Raw genomic sequence first — 20045 nt, 5'->3', positions numbered from 1 at the left:
CGTGTGTGCACGACACCCAGGAAGACCTCAGCCAACAGTAGCAGCTGGATGTGTTCGGAGCCAGGTTCTGGTCTCTCTACCCCAGCCTCCGGGATGGACTGACTGGAAGACGTGTGCGTCTGTGTTGCTGGTCCTTTGCTGTGCCCCGTCCCTGGAAGAATCATCTCCTACGGAGGAGAGCTTGAGGACTGGAGGGGAGGCTCATGGCGGCCGAGAAGAACGGTTCACTCGTGGCCGGGAAGTAAGAGAGAAGAGGGGGAAACCTGAAGGTTCCCACCCCGGAAAGCTCCCATCACGCCCAGTAAAGCCACACGGGGACCAGGCCTTTGTCGTCTGCACCTTTGGGGCTCTGGGATCCCAGCTGTTGTGGTTCCGCTGTGGTCGACCTGCATTCAGTGAAGCCCGCACACTGTGAATGGACAGGGGTGCCGTAGTCTGGCCTGATCTACAACACCATGTCCTTTTGAGAACGCAGTCCCTCCTTGCACGGCTCTCCTCGTGTTGGGCCAGCAGCCCTCATGTCCCTGCGCCATTCTGTAATGCAGGGCCCCTGTGACTCTCGTTTGCCTGGGAAATGGCTTTGTCCCATCCTCTCTTTGAAGAATGCGTTTGCTAGATACAGAATTCCTGATGGACAGGGATTTTCCCCCCATAATGCCATCCTGCTTTCTCCTCCCCAGTCACCTCTGAGACGTTGTGGTGTTCTCATCATGCTCCCATGAATATGCTTGAATTCTGTCTGTCTGTCCGCCTGTCTCTCTCTTCCTCCCTCCCCCCTCACTGGTTCTGTGCAGGTGTTTTTTTTCCTTTTTGTTGTTTTCTCCCAGCGATGGGCTGTCAGAAATTCGTCTGGGATATACCTGATCGTGGTTGTGCTCCGCTCAGAATGTACGGGGTTCCTCGGGTCTTCATGAAGGGCACACAGCTAAACGCAGCCACTGTTCCTTCAGAGACTCCCCTCATACCTGTCAGTCCACTGCCACGTCTCTCGTTGGTCCCCAGAGCTTGGTTCCACTCTCCTTGGGATTTTTTAATGTCGGTCATGGGGCTTAAACTCTGGCCCTGGGCGCTGTCCCTGAGCTCTTCATCTCAAGGCTACCGCCCTACCTTTGAGCCAAGCCCCACTTCCCGTTTTCCAGAGGTTAATTGGAGATAAGAGTCTCAGGTCCTTTTGTGCCCAGGCTGGCTTTGAACCTCCATTCTCAGGTCTCAGCCTCCTGAGTAGCTGGGATGACAGGACTGAGCCACCATGCCCGGCTTCTCTTTGGGATTTCTTTTTAAATCTGTGTTTTATAGATGGAATGATGTCTGTTGATTATCTTTCCACTTTGCCAGCTCCTCACCTCTGCCTCCCCTGTCTTCTCTGGGGCTGTTCCCTGCACTTTTCATTTCAGCTGCTTTTCAATTACAGAATTTCCCTTTTATGGCTTCCATTTATCTGTGGGATTTCTTGCTCCCTCTTCAACACCGTATCCTCACATACTTTGCTGACTGTGTTTTCCTCTCGTTTAAATGTGTTTATGGCAACTTTCTGAAATGTTTGTCTTCTAAGCCCAGTGTCTGGGTGATCTCATTTTGTTTACTGTTATGGTTTCCCATTCCTCTAGAGATTTCTTTTTCATGAACACTAGAATGACAGGTACCATGCTGGGGTGGTTCTGATTCTGCCATCTTTGTGAGTGAATTATTTTTGTTGTTGGTGGTGGTCCTAGGGCTTGAACTCAGAGCCCTGGGTGACCCAATTCCAAGCCCCGGGGACAGTGCCAACGTGCCTGTGGTCCCTTTCCTTTGTGGCTATGTCTTGGGGACGGGCCTGCTGTGCCACTGCAGCAGATTCGGAGGTCCCAGACTGGTGGGACGGCGGTGGCCTGCCGGGACAGCCAGAGAAGTGGGGTGCTGTTACAGCACTGGGGGTTTCCATCCACATCTGTTGCCTCTTCTGTTTTTGTCCAGTTCTTTCAGTATTTCTGGCTAGCCCAGGTGGGCCTGGATCCTCTGGCACAGCTACAAACAGAAGTGTCACAGAATGGATGATTAACACGCAGTGTCCCTGTGGCTTCATAAGCACTCCTCGTTTGTCACCTGAGCTGCAATGTCACACATCATCTGGTATGGCGGGCAGCGTCATGCTGGTTCATGAGCCACGTATCAGTTCAGCACTGACTGAGATCTCCCTGCGTGCTCAGCGTCGGAGTCGCGGAAGAGGGAAGGAGGGAGAGGCAGTGGAGGCTTAGACATTCAGAAAACCACCCTGCAGACTTCAGAGCCACACGAGCTTTCCTCGCACATCGTCCTTATCCTAAAGATGTTGGAGCCTAAAGCCCAGGGACGGTGTGGACCGCTGAGGTCCAGGGGGTTTGAGGGCAGAAGAGGAAATACCTTGGTATTTTCCCCACGGCATCTAAAATACATGATTGAAAAAAAAAACAACAACAACTGAACACAACGTTTGGTGATTATTTTCCCCATTTCACCCAGGCCAAAATCCCTGAGCCAGAATGAGGAAACAAGTCAGTCTAGAATGCTTCGAACATTCCCTGTGGGCTGTATAGTGGAATTAATGGTGCAGCCTCTGTAAGTTGACCACAACAGACGACCTGGCTTCTCTGTCACACTCACCACCAAGATCATCCAGATATGAGAAAGCCAGCCGACCAAGTGCCATGCTCTCGCTTGTCATCCAGGAGGCGAGATCTGAGGATCGAGGTTCAAAGCCAGCCTGGGCAGGAAAGTCCATGAGACTCTGACCTCCAGTGAGCCACTAGAAAACCGGAAGTGGAGCTGAGACTCAATGCCTCAGGGACAGTGCCCAGGGCCTGAGTTCAAGCCCCATGTCTGACAAGAAAGAGAGAGAGAGCCAAAAGCTATCTGTTGGGCCATACTTGGATATAATGGGTCTGTCTTAGAATTGCAACCCCACAGTGAGTAGAATTCATGTGCTATAAAAGCTGTGGAGAAGTTTTGCATTTTTCCCCCCAGAGGTGCACCTGGTATACATTCCCAGAGAAAGGAGTGAGAATCCCTGGAGCATACAACCTAACCCAGGACGCTGTGTGACCTCGCCGGCACATGGGTGCACCGGGGGCTCCCAGAAATTTCCAAGATCCAGCACCAAGAGAACTTCCCTTGGAAGACGTTGTCAACCTTTCCGAGTATGACCACACACCCAAAGACGCACTTCCCTCATTCTGGGGATAAAAAGAGCCAGCCAGCCACAGCAGAGAGCCTTGCCCCATGCTTCCTCCCTTATTTATTTATTTTGCCATCAAAAAATACTAGATGAGGTAATTAGAACCAACTGTCCTGGTGACAATTAGAGGAGCTGGAATGTGTCTAAGTCTGCTCTTTCTCCTCACTCTTAGAAAAGACTCCTAGCAGAAACCGATACGAATCCACTCTGAAGGAACAGTCATATCATTGGAGTTGTCAAATTATTTTGAAAAATTGTTCCGTGAAAAATGAAGCATAAATGACTCTACAAAATAACTAAGCACACAAGAGACAAAAATAAGTGAATGAAAATGGGCCAAACTATCAGCAGCAGAAAGAGGTGTACAGGGTCAAAAATTCACTTGGAAATAACCACACCCTGAATGGAAAGAGGTCAGAGGCCTGACTGATCATTTTCCAGAAGGCTGAAAAGAAAAAGGAAAGAATCAAATGCCAAATGTTCGAAAGGAAGGAAAGAAGACTTAAAGGGGGAAAAGGCAGTCAGATGGTTTAAAAGAAGCCTTGGCACCGACAAAAACAGAATTGTTGAACTGTCAAGAATCGAGAAAACACTGAGATTCAAGCACCAAAAAAAAAATCATAAGAACGAAAAACACGGCAGAGTATAAAAACAACTGAGGGATCCGTGGGTGTCGGATTCCAGGAGACAATTTTCCCCCTTCACTTTTCAGTGGTGCGGTAAATTCCATCTCCAGTTGTTCCAGGAGGAGAGTCTGGTGGTCTTCTTGGGTTTGGAGGGGAGTGGAGACAGTGCTGAAGACCTGGATGTGTTCAGAGACCGCTGTGTGTGACTTAATAAGCGGCCCTGTGGTCTGACTGCCCGTGAGCGCGTGGCGTTTTCCGTACTCGGTGCTGGCTTTACGTGATTGGCTGAGGGCAAATTACGTGGAAGAGCCACGAGGCCACAACCACCAAACTGCAGGTAGAGGCCACGGCCCCAAGGCCTGGCCAGACACACCTGCCCTGTGCTGACCCCCAGGGCTCCCCCCCGCCCCCCCGCCAGCAGCCATGGCTATGTCTTGCTTCTCGGCTCAACCTCCTTCGTGCCCCAGCATGCTGGAACACGAATGTGTGTGCAGCTGCTAATGAATGGACTCTTTGGGGTCTGGAAACATTCTGTTCTAATGGGCGGCTGCAGAGCTCCCTGGTTAATTCACAGGTACAGTTGTTCCAGCTCCCTTCCCCACTCAAGGCCTCTCTCCCTCCACCTCTCTCCTCAGCCTGGCCTGGTATCTGGGGAGACTCCTCCTAATTGGCCTTTTGAAAACCACACCAGCAGAACTCCGAGCCTTGGGGGCTGCGGGGAGGGCGGCTGGCCTTGGTTTACCCAGGGAAGAGCAAGTGGGGGGAAATGCAAAGGAGAAGCTCCCTGGACCCCCGAGAACCAGGAAAGCCTCCGTGGCAAGGCTGAGAGGGGTGGGGGAGCTGGAGAAGCCAGGCGTGGGCCGCGTGTGGGAGCTGTAGAAGACTGATGGCCCCAGAGGGGACCCCTCCTGCACCTGTGCCCCTGGGACCAGCACCCCGGTCTTCTGCAGAGGACTGGCCAGGTCTCGGCACGTCTCGTCCTCGGTGCCAGCCGTGTGCACCGGGGTCTTTCCACGCGTCTTAATCGCCCCCCTTCGACGTGTTCCCCTTTTCGGGTGGTCACCTGGTCACTGAAAGGCTGCCCACTTCCAGCCACTTTCAAGTGGCCGGGTCAGTGGGTCCGGGGATCCTCACGCGGTGGCACCTTCCATCCCCTCGCGCCATGACTTCCTCCGCCTTCCCAGAGTGAAGCTCCCTGCCCCTCTGGTGGGTTCTGGGGGGCCGTGGGGGTCCAGCCAGGTCCTCAGCGCGGTGCCCCCGGCCTGGACAGGCGGGGCTGGGCTCCAGAGGCGCAGGGTGAGGCCAGGCCGGGCTGGACGGGGTCCCCCCTCACCCGTCTGTCCCCGCAGGCCTCCAGGTGGTCCTGAACTCCATCATCAAGGCCATGGTGCCTCTGCTCCATATCGCGCTGCTCGTGCTGTTTGTCATCATCATCTACGCCATCATTGGCCTGGAGCTCTTCATGGGGAAGATGCACAAGACCTGCTACAGCCAGGAGGGCGCCACAGGTACCGGGGGGCCGACGCTGGGCAAGGGTGGCCACCCTCATCAGAGACGGCCACGTGTCAGGGCTGTGGCCGGCCCTGGCTCCTCTGTGTCCCCCCTCCAGGGCCGCCAGCCTCCCTCCCCCCCAGACCTCCCCCCCAGGGTCCTCCCCTTCCTGAGAACTCCCCCTCCACGTCCTCCGTAGCGCGGTGTATTTAGCACATTCCCCAAGTGGCCCAGGAGCGGCCACAAAAACCCGCGCCCTTCACTGGCCTAAGACCTCAGCTCGCGCGGTAGAAAATCCATCAGAAGCGGGATCGGCTGGGCTCTTCCGCAGACATACAAAGCAGCTTAGTAGAGGAACAGACGTGCTGGGACAGTGTGGGGAGCACGGGGGGGATACCCCACCCCAACGGCTCAGCAGGGTCCAATGTGTAGGCTTTCCTTGTGTGCACACAAGATCTGTGCACCTAGTTTGGGGTGTCTCGTTCAAGAAGAAGACGGCGCACGGGTCTGGTGCTTCGAAAAATAGCTACCCCTCCCTCCTCATCCCTACCCCAGTGTATATGGGCCCCTGGTGCTCTTCTGTGCAGCTGTAGGCGGCGGACAATTCTTCAGAAGCCAAAATAGATGAATATCGCAGGGTGTCTGACCTGGTTTGACTGATGCCTAGGTGATTAAAAAGAAAAAAAGAGATCACAAGAAAGCTAACCTATAAAATCTACAGTCACAGAGCCACCCAACTGTCTTTGTGCCTCCCCGATGGAAAATGTTGTCCGACAGGAAACCGTTTCCCGTCAAAAGAGTCTCCAGAAACTGGGGGTGAGAATTGTACGAAATGAATGATCGCGCTTTGAAGCGAATATTTTTTTTGGATGGGGGTTAGAAACAACAGCAGCTCTTGGCTTTGGCTGGAATTTTGAGGCATCCCGTCTTGTTGAGATGAATCTCAAGCCACATCCTCTTCCGTTCAAACCCTCCCCTGGAGGGATAGCTCTGTGGTGACGGTGTGGCAACTGAACCACCACCCTCACAGCAGCTGACCATCAGAGGTCCAGAGCATACGTGGCGATATGGCCGATGGACTTTTGGGCCATCACTGGGACACGAGGCTCAGTGGTGACCGACCTCTTGCCTCAGCCCAGTGAGATGGAGGACGTGGAATGGCAGAATTCCATCGCCCGCAGAGGCGGCATCCCTGCTGCGCCGTCACATGTGCCAGGCAGGAAGACAGCCTTGTGACTCCTGCAGACAGGATAATGGAACGGCCACCAGGCTTTGTCACCTGGCTTCACTGGCCTCCAGTAAGCAAGACAATGGCGGTGTTGTGGACCAAGGAAAGCCGCCCGCAGCCCGGCAGCTCTGAGGTCGACTCTGCCCTAGGTCTCGCCCACTGGAGTGGCCAGGAAAGGGACCTGAGTGCCACCCATCGTGAGCTTATCCTTGTGGGAGCTCTGCAGCAGTGACAGGAGGCCCTGCTCCAGCAAGAATCCACCCTGCAACGTGTGAGCCTGGAGTCTTCCTTGAGAAGAGGGGGGGGCAGGATCTCCTGCGCTCGCACTCCACGGCTGCGAGTGTGACACCAAATGCTTCTTTTTTTTTTTTTTCATTTTAAATCCCTCCCACCAGCCCCACAAGCTGAATTTTGTGCACATCTAGATCTTAGGATCAACTGGATTTTGTGCCCTGTTCTGTGTGAAACTTGCGGTAGAAAGCTATGGGGCCATCTGGCCGCCGTGGCTGGCCACTGAGTGGGCAGTGCCCCCTCCCCGCCCCCCCCCCCCGCCATCTCAGAAGAGGCCCCAGGTGCTCTCTTGGTTTCTCGGCAGATACAGCACCATATGCTGATTCCTTTCGTTTCTGCCCGTCCCTGGGCCCGGTGGCTCTCCGAGCACAGTAATCACCCCAGAGACAGGAGCAGAACTGCCCGGCTGAGCCTAGCCACGAGACCGCCTGCCAGCACTCCACTCCGGGAACAGACGTCACTGATTTTCGCCTTTGGTGACTTCTCCTTGGGCGTGCTCCCCCGGGCTGCCCCTCCCCGTGTCCGCTCCTGTCCACGCCGGCTGCTGCATCCTCTCTCATTCTCTGCCTCCGTGGTTGTGTCGGAAACTTCATGTGGACTCTCCGCGCTGGCTTCCCGCCTCCTTCCGTGTGTTTTTAAGCGTTGGGCTGGTGTAACTTTTGCTGTGATAGTGAGCATTCCCGAGGCCTTATGTATGTGAACCTTCCAGGGAGGAGGAGGAGGAGGAGGAGGAGGAGCTGCTGAAGCTCTCATGGCTGTCTCAGGAAGACACTCGACCCCATTCTCCTACCCATGACTTCTCCGTGGAAGGTCCCCGTCTCTCGCCTCCTCCTCAGGTCAGGGGCCACAGCCAGCTGCTGGCCGTCCTCCGTACCTGACCTGCCCCCTCCAGCAGCCGAGGGAACGCTTTGATCATCGTGCAAGAACACGAGGGGCTGGGTGACTTCCTGTCTGGAGAGCCGCTGGCCGACTCCTCCCTGGGGCTGAGCCCCCCACGGTGACAAGAGGCCATTCTTCCTCACCCTCTGGGGGACAAGATAAGACTGCCAACTGCACAAACTTCCGTGCAGCCCTCCCTGTCTCGCACGGCAGCCGTGGCTTCCCGAGTCTTTAAGCCTACGTCGGAAGGCCCAGGTCTTATTTAAATTTACTGGGGTCAGCACGCCCTGGCCACGTTGGTTTAGCGCCTACTCCATTCCCAGCACGTGGAGCCAGCCCGAACTCCACCCTTAGCCAGAAGCACCATCCGCCATTTCCTACCAGAGCCCCATCTGTGCCCAAGCCGAGTCTTCCCTGCGCTCGAGGCCAGCGGGTCTAGAAGAGTGGCCAGGAAACCAGTCTCCTCTGCTGCGTGCCGGAGGGCCCAGGGCCAGGCCGCCAGGCCCTGCCAGGCCTGGGTCAGGTGCAGCAGCCGTGATCCTGGGGTTGGCTTCCACGGCGCCTGCCGCTGTGGACCTATGCCACGTGGCTGGTGCCACCGTCTGCCCTCCAGCATTGGAAGGCTTCATGATGAAGGGACTTCAGTTCCCCACATACCACATGGCGGAAAATGCAACCAACGCACAGCCAGACGGCGTCTCCGGGCACGGTGTGCTGACTGACCGGGCACTCTGAACTCGGGAATGCCAATGTGTGGAGGGAGGAGGGGAAAGAGAAGGAAAAGGAGGGGAAGAAAGAAGAGAGAGAGGAAGAAAAGAGGGAGAGAGGGAAGGAAGTAGAAGGAGGGCAGGAGGGACCTCGTATTCGTGTTCAGGAAACGCCCCCAGGCGCCTTGACCTCGCACTGGCCGTGAGGCCACATGCCCGCATGGCAGGCTAAGGTGGAGCCTCCACCGCGCGGGGCTGGAGGTGATGGCGCTGGTGTCCTCCTGGACCAAGGCCAGGCCTGGGTGTGGCTTAGCCAGCCGTGGGGACGCGGCAGGGCCTCGGGGGCTCCCGTGGCCTCCACCCCCGGGTTGGCGTCTGCGGGGCACGGCCGCCACTGCCCTCGCTCACCCCCGCTCTCCCCTCCCCGCCCGTCTCTCCCCCCCTCCCCCCGCACGGCCCTGGAGACGTCCCAGCTGAAGAGGACCCCTCCCCCTGCGCCCTGGAGACCGGGCACGGGCGGCAGTGCCAGAACGGCACCGTGTGCAGACCCGGGTGGGACGGGCCCAAGCACGGCATCACCAACTTTGACAACTTTGCCTTCGCCATGCTGACGGTGTTCCAGTGTATCACCATGGAGGGCTGGACGGACGTGCTGTACTGGGTAGGCGGGGGGGGAGGGGGGAGGGGGAGGGAGAGAGGGAGAGGAGGAGGGAAGAGGAGGGGAGAGAGAGGAGGAGGGCATGGAGGGGGAGCAAGGGGGAGGAGGGGAGGGGAGGAGGGAGGGGATGGGGAGAGGGAGGGATGCCAAGGCCTGCCGGGGTACCCCAGCCGGTCCCCTCCCCCTGCCCACTGAGCCCCATGGAAACGCCACCTCTCGTTGGACTGGCATGCAGCGGGCGCTGGGCCAGCGCAGTACACGTACCTGGCATGGGATTCCGTTCCATGGCTCCTCTTCCGCCCCCCCCCCCTTTTTTCCCTTTCCTGCCTCCTTCTCTAAACGAGAGCTATGGGCGGAATTATGAACCCTCAGAAACCTCAAGCCTGGCCTCCCGAAAAGAAACCATTTTATCAACTGCACTCACGCATGCTATATATATTATATATATATATAATATATGAAATATATAATTTCCCATATTAGCCTTGTCTTCACGTAGTAGAATCATCCATTAGACAAATGCATTTCTGTCATCTTCACTGTCACCCAAAGACTTTGCCCATGATGGGACATATGGTTAGAAGGTCTGATCCCCACCTGCAAATTGTTCTTATCACATATGTCCTTTTATGTTATAACACGATGCCCCCTCGGGATAAGCAGGTAGCAGCTAGCTCACGCCTGTGACCCCAGCTGCTCAGGAGGGTGGCGGCTCAAGGCCAGTGTAAGTGGAAAAGGCAGCCAGGCAGGTCTCGATCTACAATTCACTCCTGTCGTGCCAGGAGAATCACAGTCCGGGCCGACATGAGTACAAATGCAAGATCCTAGTTGGAAAACCAAACACAAGTCGGGAGGGGGGTTCTGGGGGCGTGGTTGAGGCGGTGAAACACCCACCCAGCAAGCACGAGGCCTCCAGCTCCTACCCCAGCACCACCCAAGCAGAGAGAATAAAAAGTTCCTCTTAGGATCCAGTAACAGTTGCCACGTTGCCAACCTTTGAACCTTTGAAATGCCGGCTCTGTCTACCGTGTAGCCCACCGGCACAGGAGACGTTGTATCTGAGCCATCTTCATGCTGGCAGAGTCACCCTTAGCGTCTCCTGACTCCGCCCCAGAAATGACTCACCGGAATCTGGTATCCAGAATTCTGGCGAGTGAACGCAGGTAGCTGGTCCTGAAAATACTATCCCTCCCAGAGATTCCCCCAGACGGTCCAACCCACTGGGCCCTTGTGAGCACGCGCTCCGAGTTTGCTCAGGGCGGGGACAGGAGACAGGAAAGCTGTTGGAGAGCACAGCGCCCGCCGTGCCAGGCAGGCACCGGCTTCCCCGGGCCCAGGAGGGAAGCGACACTGGGCACACACGGCATGTGGTGGCTTCCTGAGCCTTCCTGCCTCGCCCACGGCACGCGTTTACTGTGCCATCTTCTTGGCATGCCATCCGGCGTGCTGCGCAGAGCTGGGCCGGAGAAGCAAGGTCTAGGAGGTCATCGAAGCCCCAGATTGAATCCCAGAGGTGGAAGCAGCAACCAGGGCCCCCCACCTGAGATTCAGAGTGATAGGCTAGGACCTGGGCGCCACGTGAACGACAGAGAGGGGACCCAGGCACGTCACACTTGGCAGGTTTATTCTGCGCAGCCGGCAGATCCATCCCCAGGCCGCTGCAGCCTGAGTCCTCCGGCCAGCCAGAGCTGTGGCAATGCCTCGGGCGGCAGGGGGTGGTGGAGGGTGTCAGGAGGGAGGAATGGATATAATCTGCTCTGCCTCCCACCTTCACACACTCACACGCCCCGAAAGCCACAACCGAGCCGACCAGAACGCACCCCAGCCCAGTGCACTGACCCAGCTCCTCTACCTGCTTTGTCCTTTCTCCTTCCTCCTCCCTCTTCCTCCTTTCCCGTCTGCATGCCTCCGCCTTGCTTCTAGCCTGTGGGACTCTCCAATCCCCATGTCTCTAAAGAGAAACACAGCCCGCGCTGCCTCGGAGCCGACAAACGAGAAGGTTCTAAGTCAGGTCTAGTGTCCTGTCCCGGGACGCCTCTCCACACCATTCTCACGGTGGCTGGAGCTCAGAACCCTTGCGCTGCACCTCGGGGATTCTCCAGGGCACTGTCAGGATACCGTCCCCGGATCTGAGCCTGTGCCTTTGGGGAAGCATCCGCCCAAGGATGTTGAGTGTCAGAGGAGCCGTCGGCTTAGCAGCCAGAAGTCCCCGGTGGCTCATGGCTGCCTGAGGCACGCTCAGCCTGATTCTCTTTTCCTCTGGCCCCTGCGATCATATTCCAGGGGCCATGGCTTTGCAAACTTAGTGGACTGGGATGAATTACTCAGTCAAGCCATCCACAACACCCACGGGCCTGCCTCGTGTGGGGGATCCTCAAAGCTGAATAGCGATCTAGAACGTTTCTTCCCCCCGGGTCCCGGTCCTCGGAGACCGGGACGGGGACGGGAGGAGGGGACTCCGGGTTGAGCCCACGGAAGCTCGGGTTTGCGCATGCTTCCTGCCGAAGCCTCCCCACGGCCCCTCAGACCCAGAGCTCCGAGGATCGGGATGGGAGGAGGGGGATGAGCTTCCTGTTATAAATTACCAAACCCACCCAGGGAAATCCCGGCGTGGCTGAGCCCAGCCGAGGGGTCATGTACCGTGGGACTGCACACAGAGGGCCATCCCCACCCACCCACCAACGTAACCCACCAAGGCAACGAGTCACGCTCTTAACCCTGTGCCTGCCAGCCTGGATCCTCGGGTAGCTGTGATCTGAGGATGGCGGTTCAAAGCCATCCTGGGGAAGGAAAGTCCACCAGGCTTCTATCTCAAGGGAACCTTCCAAAATGGAAGGAACGGAGCCGTGGTTCAAAATGGTAGAGCACTAGCCTTGAGAAAGATTCCCCAAAAAAGCTTAAGGAAAATATCCAGGTCCTGAGTTAAAGCGCAAGACTCATTGGGGCTGTGTCCCCCCCCAGAACTGTGTCCCCATTCTAGGGCTCTGTTCCCCCCAGGTCTGGGTCCCCCCCCAGAGCTGTGTCCCCCCCCAGGGCTGTGTCTCCCCCCAGAATTGTGTCCCCATTCTAGGGCTCTCTTCCCCCCAGGTCTGTGCCCCCCCCAGGGCTGTGTCTCCCCCCAGGCCTGTGTCCCCCACCCAGGGCTTCTTGGTAGCAGAGACACTTGGTAACCAGCGTTAGCCTTCATGTGGCCACTGCTAACAGCAGGCCAAGGCCGCCCGGCAGTCCCGGGTTACAAGTTACAATGCAGTGTGCCGACCGACCCAGCTCCTGCCTCTCATTTCCCCAGTCCCCAGTAAGGAAGGGTCCCTGGGTGCCACGCTGGGCCACGGGTCTCTGCCCACGGCCGCTGCCCCGCCCCCTCCTGGCAGCTGCTGTTTGGCTGCGTGTTTCCCTCATGTCTCGGGGAGAAAGCCCTCCGTCCCCAGGCCAGGAAGGAAGCACAGCTGTGCGCTCTATTTTTAAGAGTGGCCAAGTTCCCAGGAAGCCCCATTCCGTCACGAGCCGCTTCCTGCTCCCCCCACCACCCCCCCCAGCCCCCTCAGCCTCCGGCCGCTCCGCCAGGCCCGGCCCCAGGCTGCACAGACACATAGGCCATCTTCACACCTTCCCGATGCTTTTTCACCCATGTTGCTCCTGTAAGGAAGACTTCTCTAGTTATAGCATGGCACCCGGCCATACCTTAAACTCATTTCTTCATTCGTTTATTCAGTCAGCAAACCTTCTGCACACTGGCCTAGGCATGGCTGTGGGGTTTGGGGGAGAAGGCACAGAGCTTGGCACAGGGGACAAACCATAAACAATGCCCTGTCGTCTCCAGCCATCCACACATAGAGCCCTGGGTGTGTAGGAAGGGAAAGTTCCCGAGACGGAATTCCCCAGGCCACAGGAGAGCTAGCGAGGATTGAGACCTCTCCTTCGGTGACTGTTCAAGCCCACCGCCCCTGGGACTTTAAAAAAGTGTGGGGGCCAGGAGTGGTAGAGGGCTAGCCTTGAGAAAGCCCAAGGACAGTGCCCAGGCCCTGAGCTCAAGCCACAGAACTGGAAAAAAAAATGTGTCATTTGCTGGAGACTCTGTAGCCACACGTTATTGGTTTTCTCAAATAATGATAACAGAAGCCAGGTGTGGTGGCTCACACCGGTCATCCTAGCTACTCAGGAGGCTGAGATCTGAGGATCGAGGTTCAAAGCCAGCCTGGACACAAAAGGACCTGAGACATTAACCTCTGGAAAACGGGAAGTGGGGCTTGGCTCAAGGGTAGGGTGGTGGTCTTGAGCTGAAGAGCTCAGGGACAACGTCCAGGCCCAGTTCAAGCCCCATGACCCACATAAATAAGAATTAATAATAATAATAGTAAAGATCAGTTTTAATGAACTTGTAACAGTAACTACCACAGTTGGCGGGACTCTCATTATCTGTCCCTCATTCACAGGGCATACAGCACACGCCGTTTCCTGTTAAAAGTTATAAGGGGGGCCTGGAGTTTGGCCTAATGGAAGAGTATTTGCCTAGCATGCACGAAGACCTGGGTTCGATTCCTCAGTACCACATACATAGAAAAAAGCCAGAAGTGGTGCTGAGGCTCAAGTGGTAGAGCTCTAGCCTTGAGAAAGTCCAAGGACAGTGCTCAGGCCCTGAGTTCAAGGCCAAGACTGGCAAAAAAAAATGTTATAAGGATTGGGAGTGTGGCCTAGAGGTAGAGTGCTGGCCTAGCAGACAGGAAGCCCTGGGTTCTATTCCTCAGTACCACATACACACACACACACACGGAGAAAGCTGAAAGTGGCGCTGTGAGACCCCAGCTTCAAGCCCTGTGGGCATTACAGCCTGTCACGCAGACGCAGGGACCGTCTGGCCTGGTCAGTGGCCCACCTGCCTGGGAGATTCAGCCCGTGGCCTGCGGGCACAGCGGGGTCGGGAGCAGGCCCTCTGGGACAGTCTCTCTCCTCACCTGTCCTGTAATGTTTATGCCAGCTGCTGACCCACTTTAGACACTGGCGCTCAGAGACATCCCCCCCCGGGAGGGGGGGAGGACCGGGGACATCAGACGATTTACTGGCCACCAAAATCTAGAGAAGCTGACAGCACGCCCCATGCTGAAGGCATTCTTTTATGAGCTGACCCGGTTTCTTAGAGAATAGAAAACTGAAAGAGAAAAAAAAAGTGGTTTCCCCCCTTCCAGAAAATAAAACAGAGCATGGGGTGGGGGTGAGATTCCTCTTGAGGCAGAGCCAGTCAACGTCCTTCACAGTTCAGGTCAAGGTCACCGGGAGTATTTCTGACGGCCGGTAATGGTGGTAGGAAGCCTCGAGGAGCCGTTGCTTAGGGCCAGCCTGCTGTGCCCCCCTCACCTTCCTTTCTGCTTTAACTCAGCTCTGCTTCCTCTCTCCTAACTCTCCTTCGTCTTTCCAGATGCAGGACGCCATGGGCTATGAGTTGCCCTGGGTATATTTTGTCAGTCTGGTCATCTTTGGATCCTTTTTCGTTCTAAATCTGGTTCTCGGTGTGTTGAGCGGGTAAGCTGACCACCTCCGTGTTCGTCACAAGGCAGCCGAGCACGGTTCCACTGTCACCACGGCCTGGACCCGCAGCCACGGCCCCACACAGGCCCAGGAAAAAAAAAAACAAATCAAACCAAAACGAAACAGAAAAACCAAACAAACCACCAAACAACGCAAAACAAAATCTCCTTGGAACCAGGAACTCTGGTCCATTGGCTGGACAGGCCATTTGGCTTCTTGGTTTTGTATACTTGAGGGTCGGTGTCCAGAGACCCTGGGGCCGGCACCTGGCCCTGCTCGGTGGCTGTGTGCGTGTGTTTGTGTGCCTCACTAACCAGTATCCCGTTCTTCCAGGTCAATGACGCCGTAGGAAGGGACTGGCCTTGGATCTATTTTGTTACACTAATCATCATAGGGTCATTTTTTGTACTTAATTTGGTTCTCGGTGTTCTTAGCGGGTAAGCAAGACCAAGGAAAAGGTCTTGGTTTTTCCATTTATATACATTTTTTTCTTATCTATTTACTCTTTCTGCTACTTCCGGTGCTGTTCTTTTTTTTCCCCTTTTCTGGCTCTCACGCATTTGGGGTAAAAGGGGTCACCACGGGAGCTTTCAAGTCGAAGGTCCTTGGCCTGGCTGGGAAAGGAATCCACACACGAAAGCCCAGGTGTGGAACAGTGGCCCAGCCCTCCCCGCCGGCTCCTCGGAGCCCCAGCCAGCCCTTCCGGCAGGCGAGGGGCAGGCCCTGGAGAGGGGAGAGATGGCGGGCCGGAGTCGGCCTCTGTCCCTGTGGGCAAACAGCGCAGACCTGCACGCCAGCACGGGCCGGGTCTTCTCAGCCCGCTACCCTTCCCAGGCTGGACAGGAAAGCATTCAGATCGCTTCCTTCATTTCTTTTTTAAATGATGATACTGGGATTTGAACCCCGGGGCCTCACGCTTGTTGAGTGAGCACTGCACCACCTGAGCCACCACCCCGCTCATCAGATCAGTTTTTCGGCTCAGTCCTAGGTCGCAGGCTTAGCAGTCGGTTGCTGAGTGTTGACAGCCTCGGGTTGTTTGAGAACAGTGGTCCCCTCGCGGCCTCGAGGATGGGCGCCCCTCACCACAAAGGCCCCTGTGTCTTCGCAGCCACACCTCGGCCTGACGTGGAGACGTCCCCGGTGACCCCTTCCTGGTGGCGGCTCTCTGGGGGTGGGGATTCTGTCTGTCCCTCTCTGCTGAACGGCTGGCCTCTCTGACTGTCTCTCCCAAACACACGGCGGGGACTTAGCGGGCTCCAGGAGCCAGGATGCTGTCCTGAGGGCCCCCCCTCCCACCTCCCTCCCACCGCCCTCCCACCTCCCATGGCAGCCAGCCAGCCATGACACCGGGCGGGGGTTCAGTCCCGGCAAGGTCATCCAGGTCGGTAAGAACAGAAAACACAACAGCGCACGCCCCTAGTTAGCTGCTTGGAAGGGTTTTCCATTTTATGTTCCAACACAAGAAAATGGCCCTGCATCGATAGATAAAGATCCATTTAAAAAGACACACACACACACACACACACACACACACACACACACACACACACACACACACACACAGAAATGCAGGGTGCAGTTATCGCGAGCAGCGTCTGCTCCCCATCTCTCCTCAACCGCTCAGCCCCTGGCGCTGTCCTGGGTGTGTTTCTGCTGTGCATGCTTCACTGCCTGTGCTTGGTTCTCTTACGTTAAGCCGGTGGGCAGTGGCACCGGGGGTGCACAGGCGCTGGCCAGCTCGGCAGACGAGCAAACGGCTGCAGGCCAGCCATGCACACGGCTCAGGAGTCACCCCTGTGGGTCAGTGAGGGGGAGACCTCGTGAGTGATGAGGTTGTTGATTATCAATCGATACTGATTTGCCCTGTGGTCAGCAGAGAATGGCCTCCAGTTACCTCCTTCAGGCACTGAGCCCCGGCCCGGTCCTCCATTCACCCTGGCTTTCTGTGTCGCCCTGCCTGGTGACATCCCACCCTGGTGATTGTCTCACCAGCTGGGCCCCAGGCTGGGCGTGGCCCCAGGCGGCTATGGCTTCATGTCTTCATTAGCTCAGTCCCCAGGGTAGACGCATGGCCGGCGTCCAGGCACTGCCACCTGGCTCGCCCCTCTCCAAGTGGGGCCTGGCTGGCCCCTGCCCACCCTGGCCAGGTGGTGCTCCATGTGCCATGCAGCCCGGCCCCAGGGAGTCCAGGCTCTTCTCCAGCCCTTGGCCCTCACCCAGGCCCTCCCTCTCCAGGAGAATCAACCCGAAGGCCAGCGGGAGGGGTTGGTGTCTGCCCTGGACAGCAGAGTCTCCTGCTCTCCCTAACGTGCTGTGGACCTGGCCCCCTCCCGCCACCACCCCTGGGCATAACGCGCCCGGGGAAGGAAATAAAGGCATGCATCTGCCACCTGGCAGGAAGCCCAAGAAAGGGCAAGCTCAATCCAATTAGAATTAGATTCAATCAAATTTAAGAAGAAAATCCAATCCAAAGCAGGGCCTCATGAAGGCGGCAGTTGAAGAGGACTCCTTAGCCCAGCCCCCCCACCCTCCCACGAAACAGCTCCCTCTCCCCCACCCCACCCAGCCCCACGTCCCTCAGAGACCCCAGCCCTAAACCAAAGGTGCACACCAGGCGGATCCAAGCCTTCCGCCCCCTCAGGTGGGTTTGTTGGAGAGGTCCTTCCCTCCCTCCAAGAGGAGAGCTGTCTTCCTTGCAGTGTTTGGTCCATGCAAGGTATTTCCAGGGCCTCTTGCTCTGAAGGGTAGGAGAATCAACACACGCAGAGTGTGCACGCACACACACACACACACACACACACCACACACACACACACACACACACACGGCCTCATTTCCCAGAGAACACACATCTAAACAAACGCCAAAAATCCCCTCCCAGTTCCCTGCTCTGCAGGAAGAGACCTGGACTTGTCTGACCAGGGCTGGCCTGGTTTGTTACCGCCTTCTACGGCCAGGCCACTTGTTCCAGAAAGTAAATTCAAAGTCGGGGGGGGGGGATTTTAAAAATAGGGGCCAGACTGTAGACGAGAGAAAAGAGCACGTGGTTCTGCTGGGGCCGCTTCTCCAGCCCCCAGCCCCACGCGCGCAGCCTTCTGCGTGGGTGTCTCTTGATTTTTTTACCTATTCTAATCGAATGGGCTTAACCAGAAGGGCAGCCCCCGGGGACATTTTCTTGTGTGTGGAATCCTTCTCAATGCTCCATGTGAGGAGAGAAAGAACAACCGAGGTTTGAAACCCTTCCAGGCTTGCTAACAGCCGTCAGGCAAATGGCAGCTACTCACTAGGCTTGAGGCCCGGAGTCGACAGAGCGTGGGTCATCTGCCACTCTCAGGGGCCATCGCTGAGGCTGGAGTGGGCACCCAGGGCCCTGTCAGGGACTGGCTCTGCCACACGGCTGCCCACCCCACCCCAGAGGCCCCAGAGAGTCAGACCTGACCACCGAGAAAACCCAGGGTCCCCTTTCCGTGATCTAGGAGAGAGGGGAGGGAGCAGGAGGCCCTCGTTAGGACTCCTGTGGCCACTTCAAGACGTCCCCTCCTGTGTCTCTGCTGTCTTGGGGGGGGGGGATCGGAGGCCGCTCTCCGTGGGAAGCGGGTGTGGGCGCAGGGTGCTCAGCACACGGCAGTTAACGCCTGCCTGCCTTGTCTCCCCTGCCCTCTGTCTCTCCCGCCCTGCCCACTCCTCCCTGCCCCTCTATCTCCCCCTCTCCTCCCCCTCCATTTCTCTCTCACACACACCCCAGAGAGTTTTCCAAAGAGAGGGAGAAGGCCAAGGCCCGGGGAGACTTCCAGAAGCTGCGGGAGAAGCAGCAGCTGGAGGAGGATTTGAAGGGCTACCTGGACTGGATCACTCAGGCGGAGGACATCGACCCCGAGAACGAGGACGAGGGCCTGGACGAGGAGAAGCCCCGCAACAGTGAGCGGCCTTCCTCTGGGTTTGGGCCGGGTTCTGGGGGAGGACTGGGGCCTTCCCGGAGGCCACGGTTGCCCGTCTGTCTGCCCAGAGGTACCAGTCACCGGGGGAGTGGGTGAATCTCCTGGCCTGGTGTTCCTTTCAGGGTCTTTGGCCTGAAAAGACAATGGTGGTTGTGGCAGTCGTCTTTGGTTAAACCAGCTTTTCCTCCTGGGGTCTGTGCTTTGGTCAAGGGCATGGGCCTGTTGGAGCCCTGTACCCAGAAAGCGCTGGTCCCCGACACGGCCCCCCCCCCGCCGTCCCTTGACGGGGCACCCCTGAGCCTGATCATGGGAAGAACCTCTGAGCTGAGGAGATGTGAGCCGGGGGCATGGAGGGGGGCAGAGGAAGAGCGTACAGACCCCGGGGCCCGTGCCACCTCCAGGCTTCCAGGCTACTGCCGAGTGTAGCCGGGACAGGCTGGGGTGAATGTGGCCATGTGACTCTCGCCGCCCTCTGCCTCCACCTGTGTGTGCAGCGTCGCCCCTCTGTCCTTTCACCTGGTTTGAACGGATGTGTTTCTGTCCTCGCGAACGGTGTAATTTAGAACGGGTTCCTCTCCAGAGGCTGCGGTCCGAGACTCCCTCGGGTGAAGGAGCCAGCCAGGACGCTGGCCTCAGGGAGCCCTGCGGGCATTGCAGGGAACCAGTGACCCGCCCCAGGCAGAGCAGGGGATGGAGGAGGCAGGAGACACAGCAGAGCTGTCGGGGGTCCACCCATCCGTCCCTTTCCAGCCGGGTTTCTGGCCAGGTCTGAGAAACACATGATGGACATCCGATCCCGACAGGCTTCTCAGCCTGGCCCGCCTCCCCGTGGCTGGAGGCGCCTTTGGGGTCCACTGCTTTCTCGTCTTGGGGCAGCTTTGTCCCAGGACTGAAGCCTGGCTTCTTCTCGGAAGTGGAGTATTCCAGGAGGACGGGCTGAGGGAAAGATCCAGAACCACGGAGCATAGAAATTAGAGTGGAACCGAGACAGAGGAACAGAGCCCGCAGCTAAGCCAAGAAAGCCCGCTCGAAAGCACCGTGGGTGCAGCTTAGGAAGGAATTCCAGGCCTAACAACGTGCAGGAAAGGCGAGGTGACGGCTTCAGGAGGGGAAAGGCTGTGACCGATGACGTGGACGTTTTAGTTGGTGTAGTAGCTTAACTTCTGGAATCCCAAAAAGATTACAGTATGGTTTATCTGCCAGTCCACTTCTACCCCAGAAATGAACAACAATAACAGCAAAAGATGTCATGGTTTTGGTAACTGGATGACTGGGGCATCCATCCGTCCATCCATCCATCCATCCATCCATCCATCCATCCATCCATCCCTCCGCCAGCAGAGAGCAGATGCCACCAGCACAAGACCCTGGGAGACGGAACCCAGGGTGCATGGTGGTGCCTCCGAGTGCAGAGAGGAAGTGGAGACGGTTGGGCAGGAGAGACTGATGTGGAGGGGCAGCCGGTGAGATGGGGGCCTCCCCGGAGAGGACCGTGCGACTTGTTTTCCCAAGAC

General features: G+C 57.1%; 1 protein-coding gene across 11 annotated transcripts in view; it reads left to right on the top strand.

Moving 5' to 3' along the window:
• Cacna1c (calcium voltage-gated channel subunit alpha1 C) overlaps window positions 1–20045 on the top strand; it is a 231805-nt gene that overhangs the window by 148464 nt on the left and 63296 nt on the right. For 10 of the 11 annotated variants that reach the window (XM_090325250.1, XM_090325254.1, XM_090325255.1 and 7 more), the window contains exons 6-9: window positions 5166–5324; window positions 8877–9073; window positions 14927–15030; window positions 18339–18511. In XM_090325250.1, the coding sequence (XP_090181376.1) occupies window positions 5166–5324; window positions 8877–9073; window positions 14927–15030; window positions 18339–18511 (633 nt within the window). Of the gene's footprint in view, window positions 1–5165; window positions 5325–8876; window positions 9074–14483; window positions 14588–14926; window positions 15031–18338; window positions 18512–20045 lie in introns of all 11 variants that reach the window. The other variant, XM_090325253.1, reaches the window with a different exon arrangement.

Source organism: Megascapheus bottae, chromosome 37 (assembly GCF_031878675.1).
Source record: "Megascapheus bottae isolate mThoBot1 chromosome 37, mThoBot2.hap1, whole genome shotgun sequence".
NCBI lineage: Eukaryota > Metazoa > Chordata > Mammalia > Rodentia > Geomyidae > Megascapheus > Megascapheus bottae.
This window is presented reverse-complemented; position numbering and strand designations above follow the sequence as displayed.